General features: G+C 42.6%; 1 protein-coding gene across 1 annotated transcript; it reads right to left on the minus strand.

Moving 5' to 3' along the window:
• Window positions 1–7,198: 7,198 nt before the first annotated feature.
• On the minus strand, window positions 7,199–17,602 carry LOC119396891 (uncharacterized). The gene is made up of 5 exons (XM_037664252.2): window positions 17,217–17,602; window positions 14,349–14,665; window positions 12,108–12,341; window positions 8,951–9,146; window positions 7,199–8,105 (listed from the first exon to the last, which is right to left on the minus strand). Exons 1-5 carry the CDS (start codon window positions 17,595–17,597, stop codon window positions 7,839–7,841), a joined length of 1,395 nt encoding a protein of 464 aa, XP_037520180.1. The 5' UTR covers window positions 17,598–17,602; the 3' UTR covers window positions 7,199–7,838.
• Window positions 17,603–18,818: the final 1,216 nt, after the last annotated feature.

The following is an 18,818-nucleotide window of genomic DNA, read 5'->3' on the forward strand; positions in this document are numbered from 1 at the left end:
TTCAAAGATACCGTGATAATGTCCATTGCGGGATAATGTCCATTGCAATGAACTTGTCGTGATAATGTCCATTGCGGTGGGGTTGGCTTGCTGATGCTGGGTGACGAAAACATCAAGATCAAAGTAAAATATTTTTTAAGTGTTGTCTGGCTCCGGTGTGTGGAGAGCGTTGATAGTGCATATCATGGAAACAAAATATGTCCCAATTGGGGTGCCTCAAGATCGTGTCAGGACTCGTTTAAGATTTCTAAATGGCACAGGTTTAGATGCTCGTCCTTAGAGCATGTGCATTATAAAAGACTATCACACGTGTCCTGTCCCTGCGCAGGACAGAGTGTACAGTGACTCACTGTGCCATGCTATAGTCCCCTATCATGACACCTCCCTCTTTCTCTTTCTTTCCCCTTCTTGCTTGGCCCGAAGCCTGAGGCAATAGAACTTGTTTCACATCTCTGCAGAGACCACTGCTGCATTTGCCCATGACGCCGGCTAGGCAGTCACTTTTGGTGCCTGCTACTTGCCTAATCGCCAAGGATAACTGTGTGTGCTCACAAGAATGATTGTACATAAACTTAACCAAGCAATGTAGGCATGTGGGACTAAATTATCGAATCGTGGAACGGTTTCTCGGAACGAGAGCTGTCCACCAGCTTGGCACAGCTTCTTTTTTATTTTGGCCTCACTCCTTACTTCACTGCTGCACTGCACAACAAAAATGCTGTTACGACACCAATTTTCAAGCAAGTGGGGCGTTAAAATAACAAGAAAAAGGTCAATCTGCAGTCAGCTAGGCATTCTTCGAGCAAGTTTTTATCTGCATTTGCTCATTCATCGGCATTCGATTACAACGCCAGCATCCGTGATTTCACCTTTTCATATCATGCACATAGACAAAAATGTCAGGGATGGCCAACTGCTGTATGAAACAGGCTAAGAAAATGTGACAGATGTCCAAAAGAACGAAGAAGTATGGCATGACATGAGCCGTGTTGCGTCTTTTAAATTGTTCTTCGCTAGAGCTTAACATATTTTACTATGCTTTACCAACAAGGCCTGTCCTCTAGCCTTCTAGAAAACCTTAATCTCATGTACAGGCCCAAAACCTGCATTTGTACCCAGCAGCTCAGCGCTCGATGGGGCACACCGCATTCGCTTTCCTTGGCTTATCGAAAGTGGCCCGCGGGAGCTCTCCCGTCCCTGACGAAAAAGTGGCCACATTGGCGCTGGGGAGGCAGTGCGATGGTGGAGGTCCCTGGCGGGTGCCACATGCCTATAGCAACACTCCTCAATGCTGTAAACTGCAGGAGAACTCGTGATATTTCACAGTCGCGTATATTTTCTGGTGTTTGAGTCGAAGAGTGACACACAACAGTTTCACTGCATCGCACCGGCTGGCTACCACATGCACACCCACCGAAGAACCCTAGAAAAGCACGGGAAAAAGCATGAAAACTCGCCCACACACATGATCACATGAAAAAGCAAAAGATCAATCTTGAATCCTAAGGCAACCACATTCTGGAACAAACCTGCGTCTGCCTTGTGTCCCCGAACACTGGCGTTCTCGCCAAAAAAGCGGTGGAAATTGGCAACTCAGCCAAGACGCACTCGCCCATTGACGGCGACACGATGCAGCAGGCCACACCTTTTTTTTTTATATAGCGGTCACGCCTATAGTTTTAGTTCACTGTACCTATAGTATCCAACAACAATACAACTATTGAGCCGCCATCAAAATTTCTAAATCATCATTTATCTAATGTACCATTTACCCTTCCATCCTTTGTTCAAGATACACCTCATTACCTTCGTATTATAGATTCCATTAATGAAACACAAACGCTCTCGGATCAGGCCATTCTGGTAACATTAGATGTCTGCTCCTTATATACGAATATACCTGTCACTGAAGGGATTGAAGCAATCTCAAAGTCACTTGTAGAAAGCAAGCAAACATATAATGCTGAAGTTTACCTCTCATTACTAAAACTACTCCTCACGCTTTATTATTATGAATTTTCTTTGTCCTACTACCTAATTTGTGGCACTAGTACGGGAACCCCTCTTGTACCAACATATGCCAACATTTTTATGGGACAGTTAGAATCGGAGCTTTTGAAATCATCTCTGGTAAAGCATTGCACCTATCTCTGCTACATAGAAGACATTAATTATATGCGAACATGGCATAAGCATACTAAACACATGAATTGGCCATTTCAATAAGTATCGCCCTAGTATTAAATTTACAAATTTACCATGCATCATTCTTCTAGCAGAATTTACTTCCTAGATACAACAGTATCTATTGAAACTTCCATATTTATGAGCCATTAATGACTAACAACCTTCCCCATTAACTGTAAAATGCCAGAAACTTACTAGAAAGTGGATACAAAATTTGTTAACAGGCGCAAAAAATTAGATCCTTGGAAGTCTCAAAATGTACCGAGTGCTCTAATCAGTCAAATGAAATTTGCTGCATAACCTCGCTGAAAAGTAGCTCGGCATGGCATGTCAATGACAATTCGGCTGGGAATATGAATGCAAAAATTTCATAGGAGCATGTTTTTTCAGGAAGGCAGGAGCTTGCAATTTATTTATGGCAACGTAGGATGGCATCAGTTTGTATATTAGCGATCGGCAACGTGAACCTGAAGTAATTTGGGCTTATTGTGCATGAATATGGAGCATTTTGTTACCTATACTATTTAGGCATAAACTCTGAGGAAAGTTGGGCATCAAATAAATTGTTCGCTATAGTATTAGACACCTGTGAGTGTATAACCTAAGTGAGATTCTGCGAACTTATATTTATATTTTTCATATGCAGTAAAGAAGAAATTTATGTCACAACATAATGCTGTGGTCATATGTTGCAGAATGGGTGCACACCCTCAGTCAAGGATTCAGAGAAGGTACAGAATTTTTTCTACGTAATTTACCCTTACTCAGTGCTGTGATAAGCTGCAGATGCTTTGGGTATGTCATTTGTAGGCGCATATTGATTTCTCTGTTCATGTGTATACCAGACTCAAGGGAGCCAATGGGCTCTCTTGGGTCTGGAGTTAAATGACTACGGACAGATGAATTTGTCTTGCTTTCATTCCTTCATAGGGAACGTGTAGACACAGCAGTGATGCTATGAAGCCTTAATGCTTGAAGACTTGCCACAAATAATGGTGTTGTCTTTTAATGTGATGTGGAGAGTTCAGAATGCATACCAAGAGGAGCACATCATTAGTTTCGAATCGTCAATACACTGGACGGCCTCATATTGCACCAGATACCATTGATGCAGATGCATAAATAAATTTAATTCTGATCTCTTACATGGAAAACCAGAACTGATTATGCACCTAACTGCGTGAACACAAGAGTTTTGGCCCTTGACTAAAGCCATCTATCTGGAAATTCTTTCCATTTAAATGTTTTTCTTGTTTCGCATCTTCCTTGCCACGAAATGTAGCTGGTGTGGCTAGGAATTGAACACACAGCCCATGCGTAGCAGCACAACGGTACTCTCCCTAAGCCACTTTGCAAGGTGGCCATGCTTGCTAAAGCAAAGTTCAATCACCAATTATTGGGTAACTTCAATGACACGTGCATCATTTTTCATATCCACAATCATGCAGTGCTTTACACACATTTTCAAGGTTTGTATATGCAGCTACATGTGGCCCACTTGAGGAATTTATGCTTCATACCCTAGTGACTGAGTGAACAGCTGCCTTAAAAATGCTAGACACAAGTTTTGTGTGTCTACTTTCTTAGATGCAAAGCAGCTTTCGCTCGGGGCTCTATTCGTCCATCCATTGGCGACCATCCGCTGAGGAACCATGTGTGCTGGCACGCGCTAGCGCGTTCGGGCCTGTGTAAGGGGCTGGGTAAGATGCTGTGGCCTCTCTCCCTTACACTCTCTCAGCAATCATGTGATGGCGTCGGGGAACGAGATTCTGCAGACGCGCGATGAGCCAACGCGTTGTATCCTAGTCAGAACGTGCTGGCACGCGCTAGCGCACTCGGGCCTGTGTAAGGTGCTGGGTAAGACGCTGTGGCCTCTCCCCCTTACACTCTCTTGGCAATCACGTGATGGCGTCTGGGAACAATATTCTGCAGACACACGATGAACCCACGTGCTCCCAGGTGGCGTGGCGATGAACCCGCATGCCGTGCTCCAAGAAGAGTTCGGGATGAGCAACAATAACTACAGTGAATGCATGGTGTGCTCCACTTGCAAGGGCGCATTAACATCAGGCAAGGTGCCCATGATGAACGAAACTTTAAGTCGACCCATGCGCTGCTTCGCATCCCCACATGGTTCCCTTTAGTGGGAGTGTGCTCAACTAAATTTCTATGCATTGTGTCCCTTGTACTCCCCAAAGAAAAGTGAACAGTGGCAATGACTGTCGTAATTGCTGAAATTGTTTTTTCATTTTCAAAGTTGCAAGGCATAGCTGATGTAATAGAGCAACACGAATGATACGCTTATAGGGCTAACATGATTGATACAAACCTCAAACCTTATGAATGGCTTCTATCAATTTAATTGAAAGTATACAGTTCAGTTTCTGCATTTTCTTTTCTCAAAAATAGGACTGCATCAGATGCTACCAGCTGTGCAGAGAAGACCAGAGGACCCATTGGTTTTTAAGGACTTGTTTTAGAAGCAATAAAAAAATTTTGTGTGCAATTTCGTTTCCCCACACTTCTTCAGTGAAATTTTGCACTGCTGAAAAGACAGTGCAGGAACAATTGATGAAGAAAGTTGGGCTAATTGGTGCTGTTGCATTTTCTGTAACATATATAGTCACTACCGCGAAAAATCTGAAAGAAAGAAGGGTTTGGACAGAACAAAGCGCTAGTCTAGCACTGTTTCCCTAACGTTTCCCTAATGTTGCAAACCTGTGAAAGCAACATTGCGAAATGTAATGATAACATTGCTTCAATGTTTAAGAAATGTTGCTGAAACACTACGTGATGTTATAATGTATGCTAACATTGCTGGAATGCGATTCCGAGCAGAAGTTATTCACATTGTGGCAATGTTGAAACACAACGCTCCTGCAACCTTGCAGCAACATTTTGTGCTAAAAGAGAATGTACTAAACTTTAATTCTAGTTTCACTTTTTTTTTGTCATACTGCAGTGCGCAGTTTATTTCTACTCATGTGGGAGCACTAATGTCATTCTTGCATTAGTTCTATACATTGAGCACTTAAAGAAATGGGTTTGTGTTCTCTTTTTTCCACATCTTGCTTCCCCAACTGTTTCCATCAGAATCTGATTATGGAGATCCATCGACCATATAAGAAATTATTTGACATGATGGAATATAAAATCCTTCCAATCTTTTCGGTCATGCGCTTACAACAAATGTCGAAAATAACGAAAGCATTTTTGTGCCGGATAAGAGACTTCGCTGAGAGGTCTAACTATATACTATAGAATCATTTTGCCAATGCTGCAGGGCTGTTTAACATTCTACAGGCTCTGCTTGCAAGAAGTTTAAACACAATGCATGCCCACATTGGGCAAACAACGTAATGCAATCCAAGGTACATCACCTGGAAGATTTTCAGCGCATTGGAAATACCTCCTAATATAGCATGCTGTGCGCTTGTTCTAAATGTTAATGAGAATTAACAGACAATAATGCCAAGTATAGGAGACATTATTTGTAGTCGACTGGATCTAAATGTAAAGAAAGTAAAGTGGACAAAAAGATAACTTGCCGCCGGCAGGGACTGAACCTGCGACCTTCGAATAACGCGTCCGATGCTCTACCACTGAGCTACGGCAGCGGTCATCCTCCCATCCACTTTATGGGGTATATATGTGCATAATATATGTGCATAATATATGGCATTATTGTCTGTTAGATCTCAATATTGTGGCTAACAAAGAAAAACGAGCCCTCAAAAGTAATCTTTCCTTCATTCGTAGAGAGGGTCTCGTTCTGGCAGAGTTCATGCCTTCAGGTAGTGTGCGAGGAATTATTAGATGCGAAGCAGCTTTTGCTCGGGGCTGTGTCTGGCGGCAGTCCGCGCTCCACTGCGCATGTGCCTACTCTATCTCCCATTCTCCTCCTTTACGCAGGTGTTCGGTCGCCTTCTCTCCTCTCCTCCCCCACACTGCAGCCGCGGCACAGCCTCTCCTCCCACATGATGCAGCCGCGCCGCAGCCAAATACAGCCTGTAACCTACTCTTTCACCTCCCTCCCTCATTTCATGTGTATATAAGCACGTGCACTCTGTCGGCTTCCATCATTCTTGCTTCACTCCCATTCAGATGAGTTGTAATGTCAATGTCGGCGCCACTCGTTCACTCGGCGCTAACGGAAAGCAACGCACAAACACAACATAATGATGACACAAACACTATATACAAACCTCACACACGAACGGAAACACCGAGTGAACGTAACGGAAACTTGGTGTGCGCCCCCAATGCTGCTTCGCATCCCCTCATGGTTCCCTTGAGTGGAAGATGGTGTAATTTTGGTCATTTGCCAGCTCGTAAAAAGATCACGTGTTACGCATGCCAACAGGCAGAAAAAGAGTGTTTCACACTCGCCGCCATGGCTGCGATTGGTGCTGTCTAGCACACCTAGGATTATATGCACATATATACCCCACAAAGTGGATGGGAGGATGACCACCGCTGTAGCTCAATGGTAGAGCATTGGACGCGTTATTCGAAGGTTCGGTCCCTGCCAGCGGCAAGTTATCTTTTCGTCCATTTTACTTTCTTTACATTTATATCTAATTTACTACAATTAACATCCCCTATACTTTCCTTGGTATTACTGTCTGTTAGTTCTCATTAATATTGTGGCTAACAAAGAAAAATGAGCCCTTAAAAGTAATTTTCTGTTCTAAATGTTGTTAGTTTAGCACAACTCGTGGCAGGCAGTTAATTGTTTTTATTTTTGCTTTACCAAAGTGTTTGCTGCCAGCTTTTTGCTACAGATTCGCTCATATTTGAAGGGGACATGGACCACCTTTTTTTGAAGGATCAGAATTCCGAACTTGCAAGATGCCTTCCACCGAAAGCCTTTTTTTCAGCAATACAATTTCAGTAACACAATTTTTCAACTTTGCCATCCACCTTTACGTAACGCCATTCTGAAGAAGCAGGACAGTGCCAATGATGGCAATCCACCTAGGCATTGAGTTTTATTGCTATTCAGTGGGTGCCGCCTAGTACGAGCAGACAATGCACAAAATGCACACGGACCAAAACTTGCAACTCGTATCTTTACTACAAACTGTTATCTGCGTCAATTAATACACAGAAACAGTAGAAAGGAACGCATTGATCCAAACGTCCTGCCTCGGGACAATCTCTATCAGCTAATAGCAGCCCTCTATGGGAATCTGCCAGCTGACATCAGGGCACCGCTTTTATGCCCCATGGGCTGTGCATAACTGAAAAATTGCAGCAAGATGTTCACAGTTCCGTCTTCTATTGACAAGTTTTTTTTTTTTCTCTTTTTCTTTCTTTAAAGCAAAACATTGTGCAGAGACTGCTCTACATTTAGACTTTTGTAATCTGAAACTGTTGTTGGCCTTGAACAATTCACTCCCAATGTGCGACATGAGCAGCACAAGAATAAGCAAAAAGAAAGGTACCACTTGCATGCAGTAATATGCTTCAAGAGAGGAATGTGAACTAAATTAATAAACTCCTTAATTAAGGTCAGGAGTCACTGTTTGCAAGTACAACATGGGACTATATTTCAAAGCACAAATACGTCACGAATTAAAAGACATTAAACAGTAATAAAATAGCTATAAAATAGTAATAAATACAAAAAAAAAACGCACAGTCAACAGCTATGTTTCATTTGCCAGTGGTTCTTCATCCTTACTGCTTGACTGTGGTTCTCCATCCTTGCTGCTCGACTGCGATTCTTCATCTTCACAGAACTGCGGAAGATTATCCTCACTGCAAATACTTCCAAAGCGCTCTACCACAGCCTCTATAATATGCAACATTGAGTCCAAAGCTCGCTGGTTTCTGGCAACGTGTTGCTCCATTGTCTTCTCACGCATGTCAATTTCATCCTGTGTGCTTGGAATTCTTGCATTCATTTCGGACAGCTGCACATGCATAAAAATATCAACGGAGTTAGAAGCCACAGCAACACAAAGAAATGCTGGGAAGAATGTTATTAATATGCAGGTCTGGTAGTGGAAACCAACAATCACTCTACTGAATGTACAGTGCTCACGAAATGAAACAAGTCAACTTAGGGCTAAGTAATGCACATACTATACTACTATCATTTCTGTGTTCAGTTTGTGTCACATTGGTGCAATTCTGGTGTGCACAAATGCATCAAAACCAACACCATTTTTTATGGCCGGATTTGTCTATACATGGCGTGGTTATCTTGAGCTTTTGCACAAACTAGTTGCCATACTTAAGGTTGAGCGTCTCGTTTCATTCCGTGAGACTGTACATTAACAGTCAGCATTAATTGCAGATTCTACCTGTGGACAAGTTATTTGAAAAGTACAATGCAGTGAAATGCTAAGATTGGATTACGGATAAAGAGCAAGATGTTGCAGCTCTTATGTGGAAGTCTTATTTAAAATGAAGGAACATAAGAATGGTAGCCACTTAACTGCTTGCGGTTAGTACATGGTGCAGGTTGGTTGGTTGGTTGAAAAACCATTTACTGCAATTAATACTCTGCCCGTGCAGGGCAGAGTATTGATTGCAGGAAAGCTCCACCATTGTAGTTAATTGTGACATCAGTTACACAAGCTGGTCACCAAATTTACCTTCCTGCACTGTGAAGGAAATTCTCACACTGGAGTTGAAACGCTGAATTTTTGCTTGCTTGGTTGTAAATACTATTTTACTTTAATAAATCTGTAGGTGCATTTTAAATAAATGTGTAGATGCGTATTAATAGTGTAGGTGCATTTTAAACGAGTACCTTAGCAATGGCGCTGGCTCTCGTCTGCTTCATCGCTGTCTGGAGCTGTTGCAGCAGCTGCCGAGCGTCATTGTTGCGCTGCTCACGGGACTGGAGACCAGCATCATAAGGCTGCCTCTCATCGAGGCGCTTCTGCTCCTCCGCAGCGAGCTCTACTTTCTTTTGCAATGCGTAGTGCGCTTGCTCAAGTTCAATCCTGCAGACACAGAGCAACAATGAAGCACATGACAAGAAACTAACATTACGGCTTTGCCTTCGAGGCAAGTTCACACATTTCTTGCAAATATTGTCCCTTATGCTTTCCTTCGCTTCATTATCCGTTGCTTTTGCATAAATGTGGCCAAGAAAAACGACTCCTCAATATGTTCCCCATTTCATTCGTGAAATCTCAATGTATATACCAGTATTAGCCAATTAAACAGTTCCATCAGATTGTATATAGAATTATCCTGTCAAACCAACCGCTGGGCACACAACAAAGCTCTGTTCTACTGGTACGGCTCATTAACAGGATGCCAGTGCGTTTCTGAACGCGGTTCAATTCACTTAAGCATCATTGCGAGCTGCGAGGGACACAATTATGGATGGTACCAAATTAAGTGTGGGCCTTCAAGATTTATTAATGCACACCCAAAGCACAATCGACACCAAATGGAATGCAACTGCTGTTATTGGCAAAGCATACTTGCAACCTCTTGCTTGGCAGCAGAATACCGCTGAGGTACATACTTTGATAGGTCAGCAAAATTTGCTGAAATATTTTTAATTCCTCAACGCTTTCAATCTTTAATTAGTAAGGATATTCTACAGTTCATTTTTACTTTAAGAAACTCCACGTATCTCACTACGCGAGGTCACCAGTTACACAAGTGGCAAACAAATTGTACAGTTCAGCTTGTTGGCCCTGCACTTCACTATTGTCCATGCTAGCAGCCCCATGTGTGCTCGGAGTAACTATCAGGAATACACAAGTGAGAACAAATCCAAGCTGATCAGGACAGCCAAGTCTAACAGCATCTTCTCGATTTTTGTAGCTATTACAAGTTCCTCATAAAAGTTTTTCTTAGTAAAAGCAACACCCTGATCAAGGGAAAACTGCTTAATGACCCACAGTGATGTGAAACAGGAACTTTCTGCAAAGACAACTTTTGGACAATCAATAATATTTAATCTTTGCGTAATCAGCATTTATGTAATACTAGGCAGTATAATGCAAGAAACCAGACTAAAAAAACAAAACTAATCACAATTTGCTTAAGAGACACTTTTATTATTTCAACTCCAGTCAAACACACCAGCTTCAGCCTTGACCCCACATTAACAGAGCGGGTTATATTACCCGATGCCCATATTTGGTGTGTTGATAAGTCAAGGGATAACCAAAACATAGGAAAGTATAACAAAAAGAAAATATAAAAAAATACTAAAAATTTATAGAAATGTGAAGAAAAAAAAAATGTGATGCCAGCAACGCAGCTTTGCTTGCGTTGGCTTGTTCAGAAGGGAATATATAATATATACGTACTGTATTTACACGATTGCAGGTCAATGCATTTTATCTAAATTTGAAATTCGAAGTTGGGGGGTCGACTTACAATGGAAACAATCTCTAGTAGCACCAGTTACGGCGGTACAAACTAGGCATTAGGGACGCTGTGGCATGGTTAAGACACGCCGTTTGCGTTCCGGCCCTACATGCAATATAACCCGTGTTTTCTCGCAGTATAATCCGCACACTCGGCAACGACTCGCGCAAAGTTTTCTAAAAATGACCCCCGCTGTATTGCCGCGAAGCTAGCTTCCCTGCATAACTGTGAAACACTGCCATGAAGCCACCTTTGCGCACCGGAAATCGCGCTTTTCGTTTGGCTTTACAAAACACGTTCCGGGAATAGTTTGTGATCCATTCCTACTTAAAGTATTCCAGCGCTACTTTTTACGAGGACAGGACTGAGAAGTTGGCGACAGGACGTGTGCTGACTCCAACTATGGAGTCAGTCAACGTGTAGTCAGTCCAGAGGCTACGTAAATAAATTTCCTTTATGAAATGCGCTCACTTTTTTTTTTTTGGCCGTGCTAGTCGGGGGGGTGTCGACATACGTCAGAGTTGACTTACAATCGTGCAAATACAGTAATTTTACAAACACTGTCTTCACAAAGGCCAGTGGTATGGACAGTGTACTTGTGCACTTCTCATCCATCTTCATTGGATCCAAATTTCTCCAATTGGCTGTAGACATAAACAAGCAATGACTGAATTATCAGAGAATTCACACCGTTTATGGCACTTGGCAAACCTGGCAGGCGCAGTTTATTGCCAGCATGCTTGCAGTATCCTTAGCCGTTCACAAAATGAGCATTGCTGTTTTGCCCATGAATACATTGCAATAATAAAGTGGGTTCAATGGACAACACTACATACACAAATACAATTTCTGCAGCAGTGGCGTAAATCCAGTTAAATCAGAAGAGGGGACACATCTTAGCATGCGGCCAGTTTGTCTTTATATTTATATAAATTAAAATCGTGCTTTGAAATAAAATAAAAAAGAGCACAGATTCCCAGCTCAGGTAATCATATTGTTCTCCCGAGTCTTCTCCAAAAGTGGTCAAGCAGCAGTTGCGATTTCAATAGTCTCGCACAGCTGATGTGTACTGAACACAAGCGCACACACACACTACAAAATAACCAGGCATTAACAAAAAACGTTGATTGCCCTATACTTAACTCTCAAGCAATTCAAATATATGGCGTTTGAAAGATATCTCAAGGGGGCACAATGCAAGGGGTGTTCCCCCCCAGACTGAACACAAGGGGAGTCAGGACTCCCCTGACCCCCCCCCCTTACTTTACGCCAGTGTTCTGCAGGTGAATGTCGTACACATTACCAGCCTTGCCCCCTTTCCCTCTGCCCTCCCCCCCCCCTTTTTTTTTCCTTGTATATATTCCCTCTTGTACATCCATTTTAGTTGATACAGGGTAGACAACACCTCTATGTCAAAATATGCAGATATGCCAAAACATTACATTTTATTACTTTCATTAGAGCAGCTGTCATTTTGTGGCCTGTGACGCTCGGCAAGAGACAGTCAACAACTAGCTCCACTTATCCCCTGACCATCTTTTACTACTTCCACATTTAAAACCTGTACTTACCGCTTTTTCTCCTGGGTTGCTTTCCTCTGCTGCAACATCTCCACCTCTGCAGCCCGGTCTTCCATCCCAGTTATGCTGTCCAAAGTTTTACTATACTCCTCACTTATGCGAGGAGCCAAGCTGACCTTTTCATTCACAGCTGACACAACAGAACGCAGCTTCTCAATTTCAGATTCCAAGGCAGCCAGTGTTTCCGCATCTGTCAAAATCTTTTCCTTCCAAGCAGGCGGATCCCTAGAATTAAGTGGGAAAAAAGACACCTTACATATCTTAAGCCTCTGCTGGACAAACAATACAAAAATTATAGCCATAACCTGCCTGCCCCTGGCAGCACAACACTTGTTCTTTGAAATGGTTAACATCACCTAAACTTCCAATTAGTAGAGCTGTAGCTTTCTAGTCTTTCCGACTCTCTGCTCAGTACATTTTTTTTCCCTCAGTCATATTGTTGACACTTGCCCTCGACTGTTTAAGGGGCAATGGGAGTGGTAAATTTGGTCAAAGTATTCTGTCTCAAATTTGTTTTTTTTTGGCATCCGCACACCTTTTATATCATGGCTAAATATTAGTCACCCCTGTGCCATTTCACAATAAATCAGGATAAAATTACGATTTTTTGTACTTAGAGAAACATTGATGAGTGTGATAAAGCTGTCCATGTTTTATCTACACATAATACAATTTTTTGTAATTTGTCCTCCGTAAAAGTTGCAGGACAATATGTATAGGATGTTTCGAAACATCTTGTCGTGCTTATTCGAACATTAAAAAAAACGTACCAATAGCTTTATAGCATCTAATGGACCCTTGTGACCATGCTTATGCAAAAATTTTTACGAACTTATGCATGATTAAGTAATGAGGGGATGATATGATTCCATCTAATAACAATAATAATATCTGGGGTTTAACGTCCCAAAACCACAATATGATTATGAGCGACGCCGTAGTGGAGGGCTCTGGAAATTTCGACTACCTGGGATTCTTTAACGTGCACCTAAATCTAAGTACACGGGCCTCAAGCATTTACACCACCATCGAAAATGCAGCCGTGGCAGCCGGGATTCGATCCCGCGACCTTTGGGCCATAACCACTAGACCACCGTGGCGGGGCTATGATTCCATCTAGTGTTGCTCAAAATATATTTCAGTTATATCAGCATAACAAATTACATCTGCACGCCAAGTTTTATCAATTTATTCCATAGATAAAAAAATGTTTTAATTGCCACGTATGCCAGTTCTCTTTGGTAGAATCAATTCTCTTAGAACCGATTATTCAAGCTAAACTTCATATTCCCCTTGACTGTCCATTTAGCAAGGCAATATGTGAAAATGAAGCTCAGCTGCATTGGTAAATTACACTTCTGGAATAAAATAACTACTGTTGCCATGAGAGAAACCTTGTGTTGTTTGAGCATGCCTGCTTGGGATTAAGTTTCAGTTTTGTTTTGTCTTTTTATCAGTTAACTGCCTAATGATGAACAAAACTTACATTGCATTCTAAGGAGACCACAGATTGAACCCAACATGTTGTAAGCACATTTTTTGAACAAAAATGTGACCAGAGCTAGAAAAAATATGTACATATATATAGTACACTGAATGATGACATTACATCGATTTACCTACATTACCAAAAACTTTATACAAAAATTTGGTCTGCAGCAACAGAAGTGATTTATAATAATATCTTGGGTTTAACGTCCCAAAACCACGATATGATTATGAGAGATGCCAGAAGTGATTTATAGGGGAAAAAAATGATGAAGACCAGGTTTGAAAAGCATACTAGATTCAGTGGATTAGGTGATGGACTTTAGTTCCTTGAACTAGTTGCATGCATTTCTGGCCCCTTTCACACACATGTGGCTACAAAAGTTTACAAGACATGCATTCAATCTCAAGTGGGCATTTATGCTTCATTCCAGTATGGCACTTATGAATTGATAGATTACTACCTAAATTTCAAAAATTGCTGCAGGTAAATTTTGAATCCGATTACATAAATTCAGTAGTTTCACAAATCTTGAGTGCTGTAAACATTTATGGCCAACAATACATGTGGTCGATCTATTTCTCCATTATAATGCAACTGGTCAGCAGTTACTGGAAAATGTCACCATATATGCAGTATGCGAAATATCTACAACCTTTTGCTATACCAACACCCAAGTATAGGTGATGCTGCAACAACTGCAGAGTAAACACAAGCTTGCACAATGAGCAGATCGAACTAACCTGCACAGTGAAGCACGTTTCTCTTCCAGAGCCTCCTGAAGTTCCATAATGTGCAACTGTGCCTTCTCTACTGCCTCGGTAGAGGCACACAGGGTTGTCTTGAGCTGTTGGTAGTCCGACACAATGGCAGTCTTCTTGTCGGCGTAGGCAGCCAGTGTTTCCCCACAGGCTAGAAGCTCACTATCGACTGCCTTTTCCTGTTCACCGACGTCATGAAGCAGGGTTGCCATCTTGTTGGCCTTGGCCGTCACTGCATTGAGCTCTGCTAGGGCTTGTTCTCCCTTGGCTTTGGCAGCCTGCTGCTGGTGCAGCTTGTCCTTGAAATCAATGCAAGATTGAGCAAGGCTCAGTGACAGTTCTGTTGGACAAATGAGAGCACTACTAATTCAAACAGCTCACGAGGCAGGTAACTAAACAGTGGCGGTTCTCATGTGGGAAACCTATGTTCCTCACCTTTTTAAAGAATAAATCCAACAAGACCACAATAGTTTAGACTGGCATGCTGGCAGAACCTTTCTCTCCATATTATTGTTGAAGAAGAGTGAACATTGTCATTTCTAAAGTTTGAAAAACTATGCCATCACCTAAAGCACCTACTCCAGCCTAATGAAAACCAGCAGGTAATTAAGACAAGGAAGGTATAGGCGACGTTAATTGTACTGTTTTAAGTGTATTGTAGTAAATGCGATACAGATGTGAAGAAAGTAGTGGACAAAAAGACCTTGCCGCCGACAGGGACCGAACCTGCAACCTTCGGATTACGCGGCCGATGCTCTACCAATTGAGCTACGGCGGCAGTTGTCCCCTTGTCCACTTTATCGAGCTATTTATGTGTATGCAAACCTGGCAGCATCAGTCAGCGCTGCTCATAGCCACACTCCCAGGTTTGCATACACATATATATCCGACAAAGTGGATGAGGGGATAAAGGTACGAACACACTGGCGGCGCGGCACTCTCCCGCGCGCCGCTCACCGCTCACTCGACGCCACTTTTCTCTCTCCCGCGAAGCGTCAAAGTTTTTCTCCCGCGGACCCAATCGCTTCGAGACCTATTGCCGCCACTGCCGCCAGCTGCCGCGCAAGTAAACCACCAATCAGTGCCTGCTTTTTCTCTTATCACACTGGCTGTTGTCATAGCAACCAGACATTGGTCTCACCCGTGCCACCCCTCTCCAGCTTGTGGGGAGAAATTGAGAGCCGGCAGCGTGCCGGCGGGCATGCACGTCTCTACATGTCCACTCTTGTCTCGCGATTCATGCCAGCAATCTGGACAGCATACCACTGCTTGTCACGTGGAGGTGCCGACGGGCTGGACGCCGCCGTGGCATGCTTTCTACCAGAGTGCACGTACCTTAACCGCCGCCATGGCTCAAATGGTAGAGCATTGGGCACGCCATCCAAAGGTTGTAGGTGCAGTCCCTGCCAGTGGCAAGGTGTCTTTTCGTCTACTTTACTTTCTTCACGTCTATATCACAATTACTATAATACACTTAAAACAGTACAATTAACGTCCCCTATACCTTCCTTGCCTTCATCAACTGCTGGTTTTCATTAAGGTTGTGTCAAACAAAGAACCGAGCCCTCAAGATTCCCTTCATTTACTCCAGCTTATAATAGTCAGCTCTTGCCAAGACAACTTGAAAATCACAAATGCATATGAATTATTAAATACTTAACGTAATCCTAATGCATCCATTTTAACTGCATTATTAATGGGCTTACAGGTTTGTCTGCCTACACAGTCTTGCCTTCCTCCTCCAAAAAACAATGCGGAAGATTTAAAGTAAGACTGATCTAGCATAAAAAATAAGCACATAAATCAAACCATTTTCTAAATTTGAGGCCCTCCTATACGCAAGTGAACACGACATAGTACTTTGTGATATACTTAATGATATCAGTGACAAGTAATAATACTATGAACAGAATATTGTACTATGTACGAGTGTCTGAAAAAAACAAGAATGATTAAGCATAACTAAAACCAGAATGTGAATCGCCACAAGGCACTTTTTGCACTTCGAAATGTGTGAAGTGGGAACTAGGGAAAAAAAGTGTTTTTAAAATGTACAGCACTGTTCTCTGTTAACAATTTCAATATCTGGACCTGTTGTGTCAGCACATAAAGGCAGTACACTCCTGAGCTTGATCGATGAAGGAGAACATATTGGTAGCAAGCTACAATAAAGGTCAGTTAATGCTGTTGGTAAAAAAAAATGATACATTTGCTTTTTCTCCATAAGTCTGAAATGCGAATATGTACAACTCTAGTGTAAAGGCGGGACACCTACGAGTCTGTATACCAAACTATGGTTGCCTGGAAACTAATTAGGTTTGGCCTCGCAATAAAAGTTTAAAAGCTACAGGCCATAGTTGGCCAAAGGTTACTATGTGTTTGATTGCATGTACAGTCACTAACAAAAAGTTTGGAGACCAATAACTGCCAGAAAGAATTTTTTTCCTTGCAGGCAGAGTATGTTGTCAAAATGGAGTGGTCCTCCCCGAGTGTGCCTGTTTGTTAAATGCAATGTATAGGAAGCAATTTTACGCTGTCGAGCCGAGCTAGAAGAAACTTTTATTGTTTGATAGTACCGTATGATCTCCAAGCTATTGCTGGCGACTGTAGTCTTAGACTGAAACAGTAACATGGATATATATATAAAATATATTGTATAAAATTATTACCAATGTTAGCATCCAACAAATATTAGCTTACAGCCAATATTTAAAAAAAATTCGATATTCTTGTGTCTTATTGCTGCCGAGGCTCGGCTGTTACCTCCATAGCACTCTACATTGCCAACGCTCTTCAAACTGACACACCGAAGCTGGAAAAGTAAACAATTGGGAAGAGAGCATAGCTAACCATGTACTTGGTGAAGACTGTGGTTGTGTGGAGCAATTTGTTGACGAGGATCTTGAAAAGCCGACGAGTGCGTTTCGGCTTCGGATTGGTCAGGTCTTGCAGGCCCACATCGTTAACACCCAGCATTTCAAAGACAGCTTGCATCAACTTCAGGTAGTGGCCTAGAGGTATTGAGCCCTCAATGTGCATCGCTTCACTGGGCAGTAGTGAGCAAGGCACTTCCAGAGCCACGTCACTCAGGCCGAAGGTGCTAAAGGCTCCATGCAGGACACGGATCACCAGGGCTGTCGTTGGGGCCTCCAGCTCCTGACGAGCGACGCGGATGCCGAAGCACCGCTCCAGCAGTGTTTCAAGACCATCAGGCTCAGTTGCCTTGCTCATGGCGATCTGCTGATAAGAGAAATTTTAGATTTATTGCTAATTAGTAACAAGGGCAGAAGTTGTACAGATAGATGTGTAATGTAACAAATTTATCGGCACAGGTCCCATTAGTGTCGACATCGGCATGTGAACAAATGTCTATGAACCGGCAACTCTAAATTGAAGTCAGTTTTTATAACTGAGCAGCTTAACTTGAAATTGGGCTCGAACTTGCTATTGAGGACTTTCCAAGGCTACCATCAATTTCAGTTTGAGCATATTGTTATGAAATAAAATTTTGGGATTTGAAGTGTTGAACCCACAATACAATTGAGGCATGCTGCTGTAGGAGACTCCGGATCAGTTTTGACCACCTGGGGTTCTTTAACGTGCACCTAAGTCTAAGCAAGTAGGTGTTCCCGCATTTCACCCTTATTGAAACTGAGGTGAAATACAATGCCCAGCCACTGCTAACCAGCATCCTCAAGCTTAGCAACGCAGCACCCAACTTACCCAAACTACCACGGCAGGTGCTATGGGAGGAAAAAATGCGCGCCTGGTGTAGCTGTGGCTTTTTCTCAGAGATGTAGACATGGGCGTAGGCAGGGGGGTGCGAAGGGGCACTTACCCCCCTCAAGCCACACCAGCACTTGCCCCCCACCCAAGCTATGCCAGCTCTCCCCCCCTCCCCCAGCCGCGATGCAACACGGGTTTGCACCCCCCAAGGCAAAATCCTGCCGACGGCCATGGATGTAGATGGCAATTTATTTTAAGAAATAAGCAGGTGATTAACTGCATCAGTAAAGCTGCCATCAAATAATACATGTAGCAACAAGACAGCCAAGACAAATGGCAGAAATAGTGAATGATACAAGTTTACACCAGGCATAGCGCATGGTAAAGCAATGCAAGATGGTAATAGCAAGTGCTCGTACAATAAATAACTTCAAATTAAAATTTTGGCAGGCAACAGAGGCTTGTGTGAATGTGCTTGGCTTACTAGAGATTAGGCAGGAATATACCCAGCAGAGGTAACGCATATGCTTTAGCTGCACCGAAAATTATGCTCATTTATATTACTGCTACAAAAAGCAATAATGGCTTGTCAACTTGCTCGAGCTTGCAAACTGCCGCGACAGTTCACAAGCATTACGTATTACACCACAGCGCTCGGTAGTAGCAAGATCCGTGCAGACTAGTCAGCCAAGGAAACTGCGATCGTTCAAACATGCAACAAGCTTA

This window comes from Rhipicephalus sanguineus, chromosome 6 (assembly GCF_013339695.2).
Source record: "Rhipicephalus sanguineus isolate Rsan-2018 chromosome 6, BIME_Rsan_1.4, whole genome shotgun sequence".
Taxonomy (NCBI): domain Eukaryota; kingdom Metazoa; phylum Arthropoda; class Arachnida; order Ixodida; family Ixodidae; genus Rhipicephalus; species Rhipicephalus sanguineus.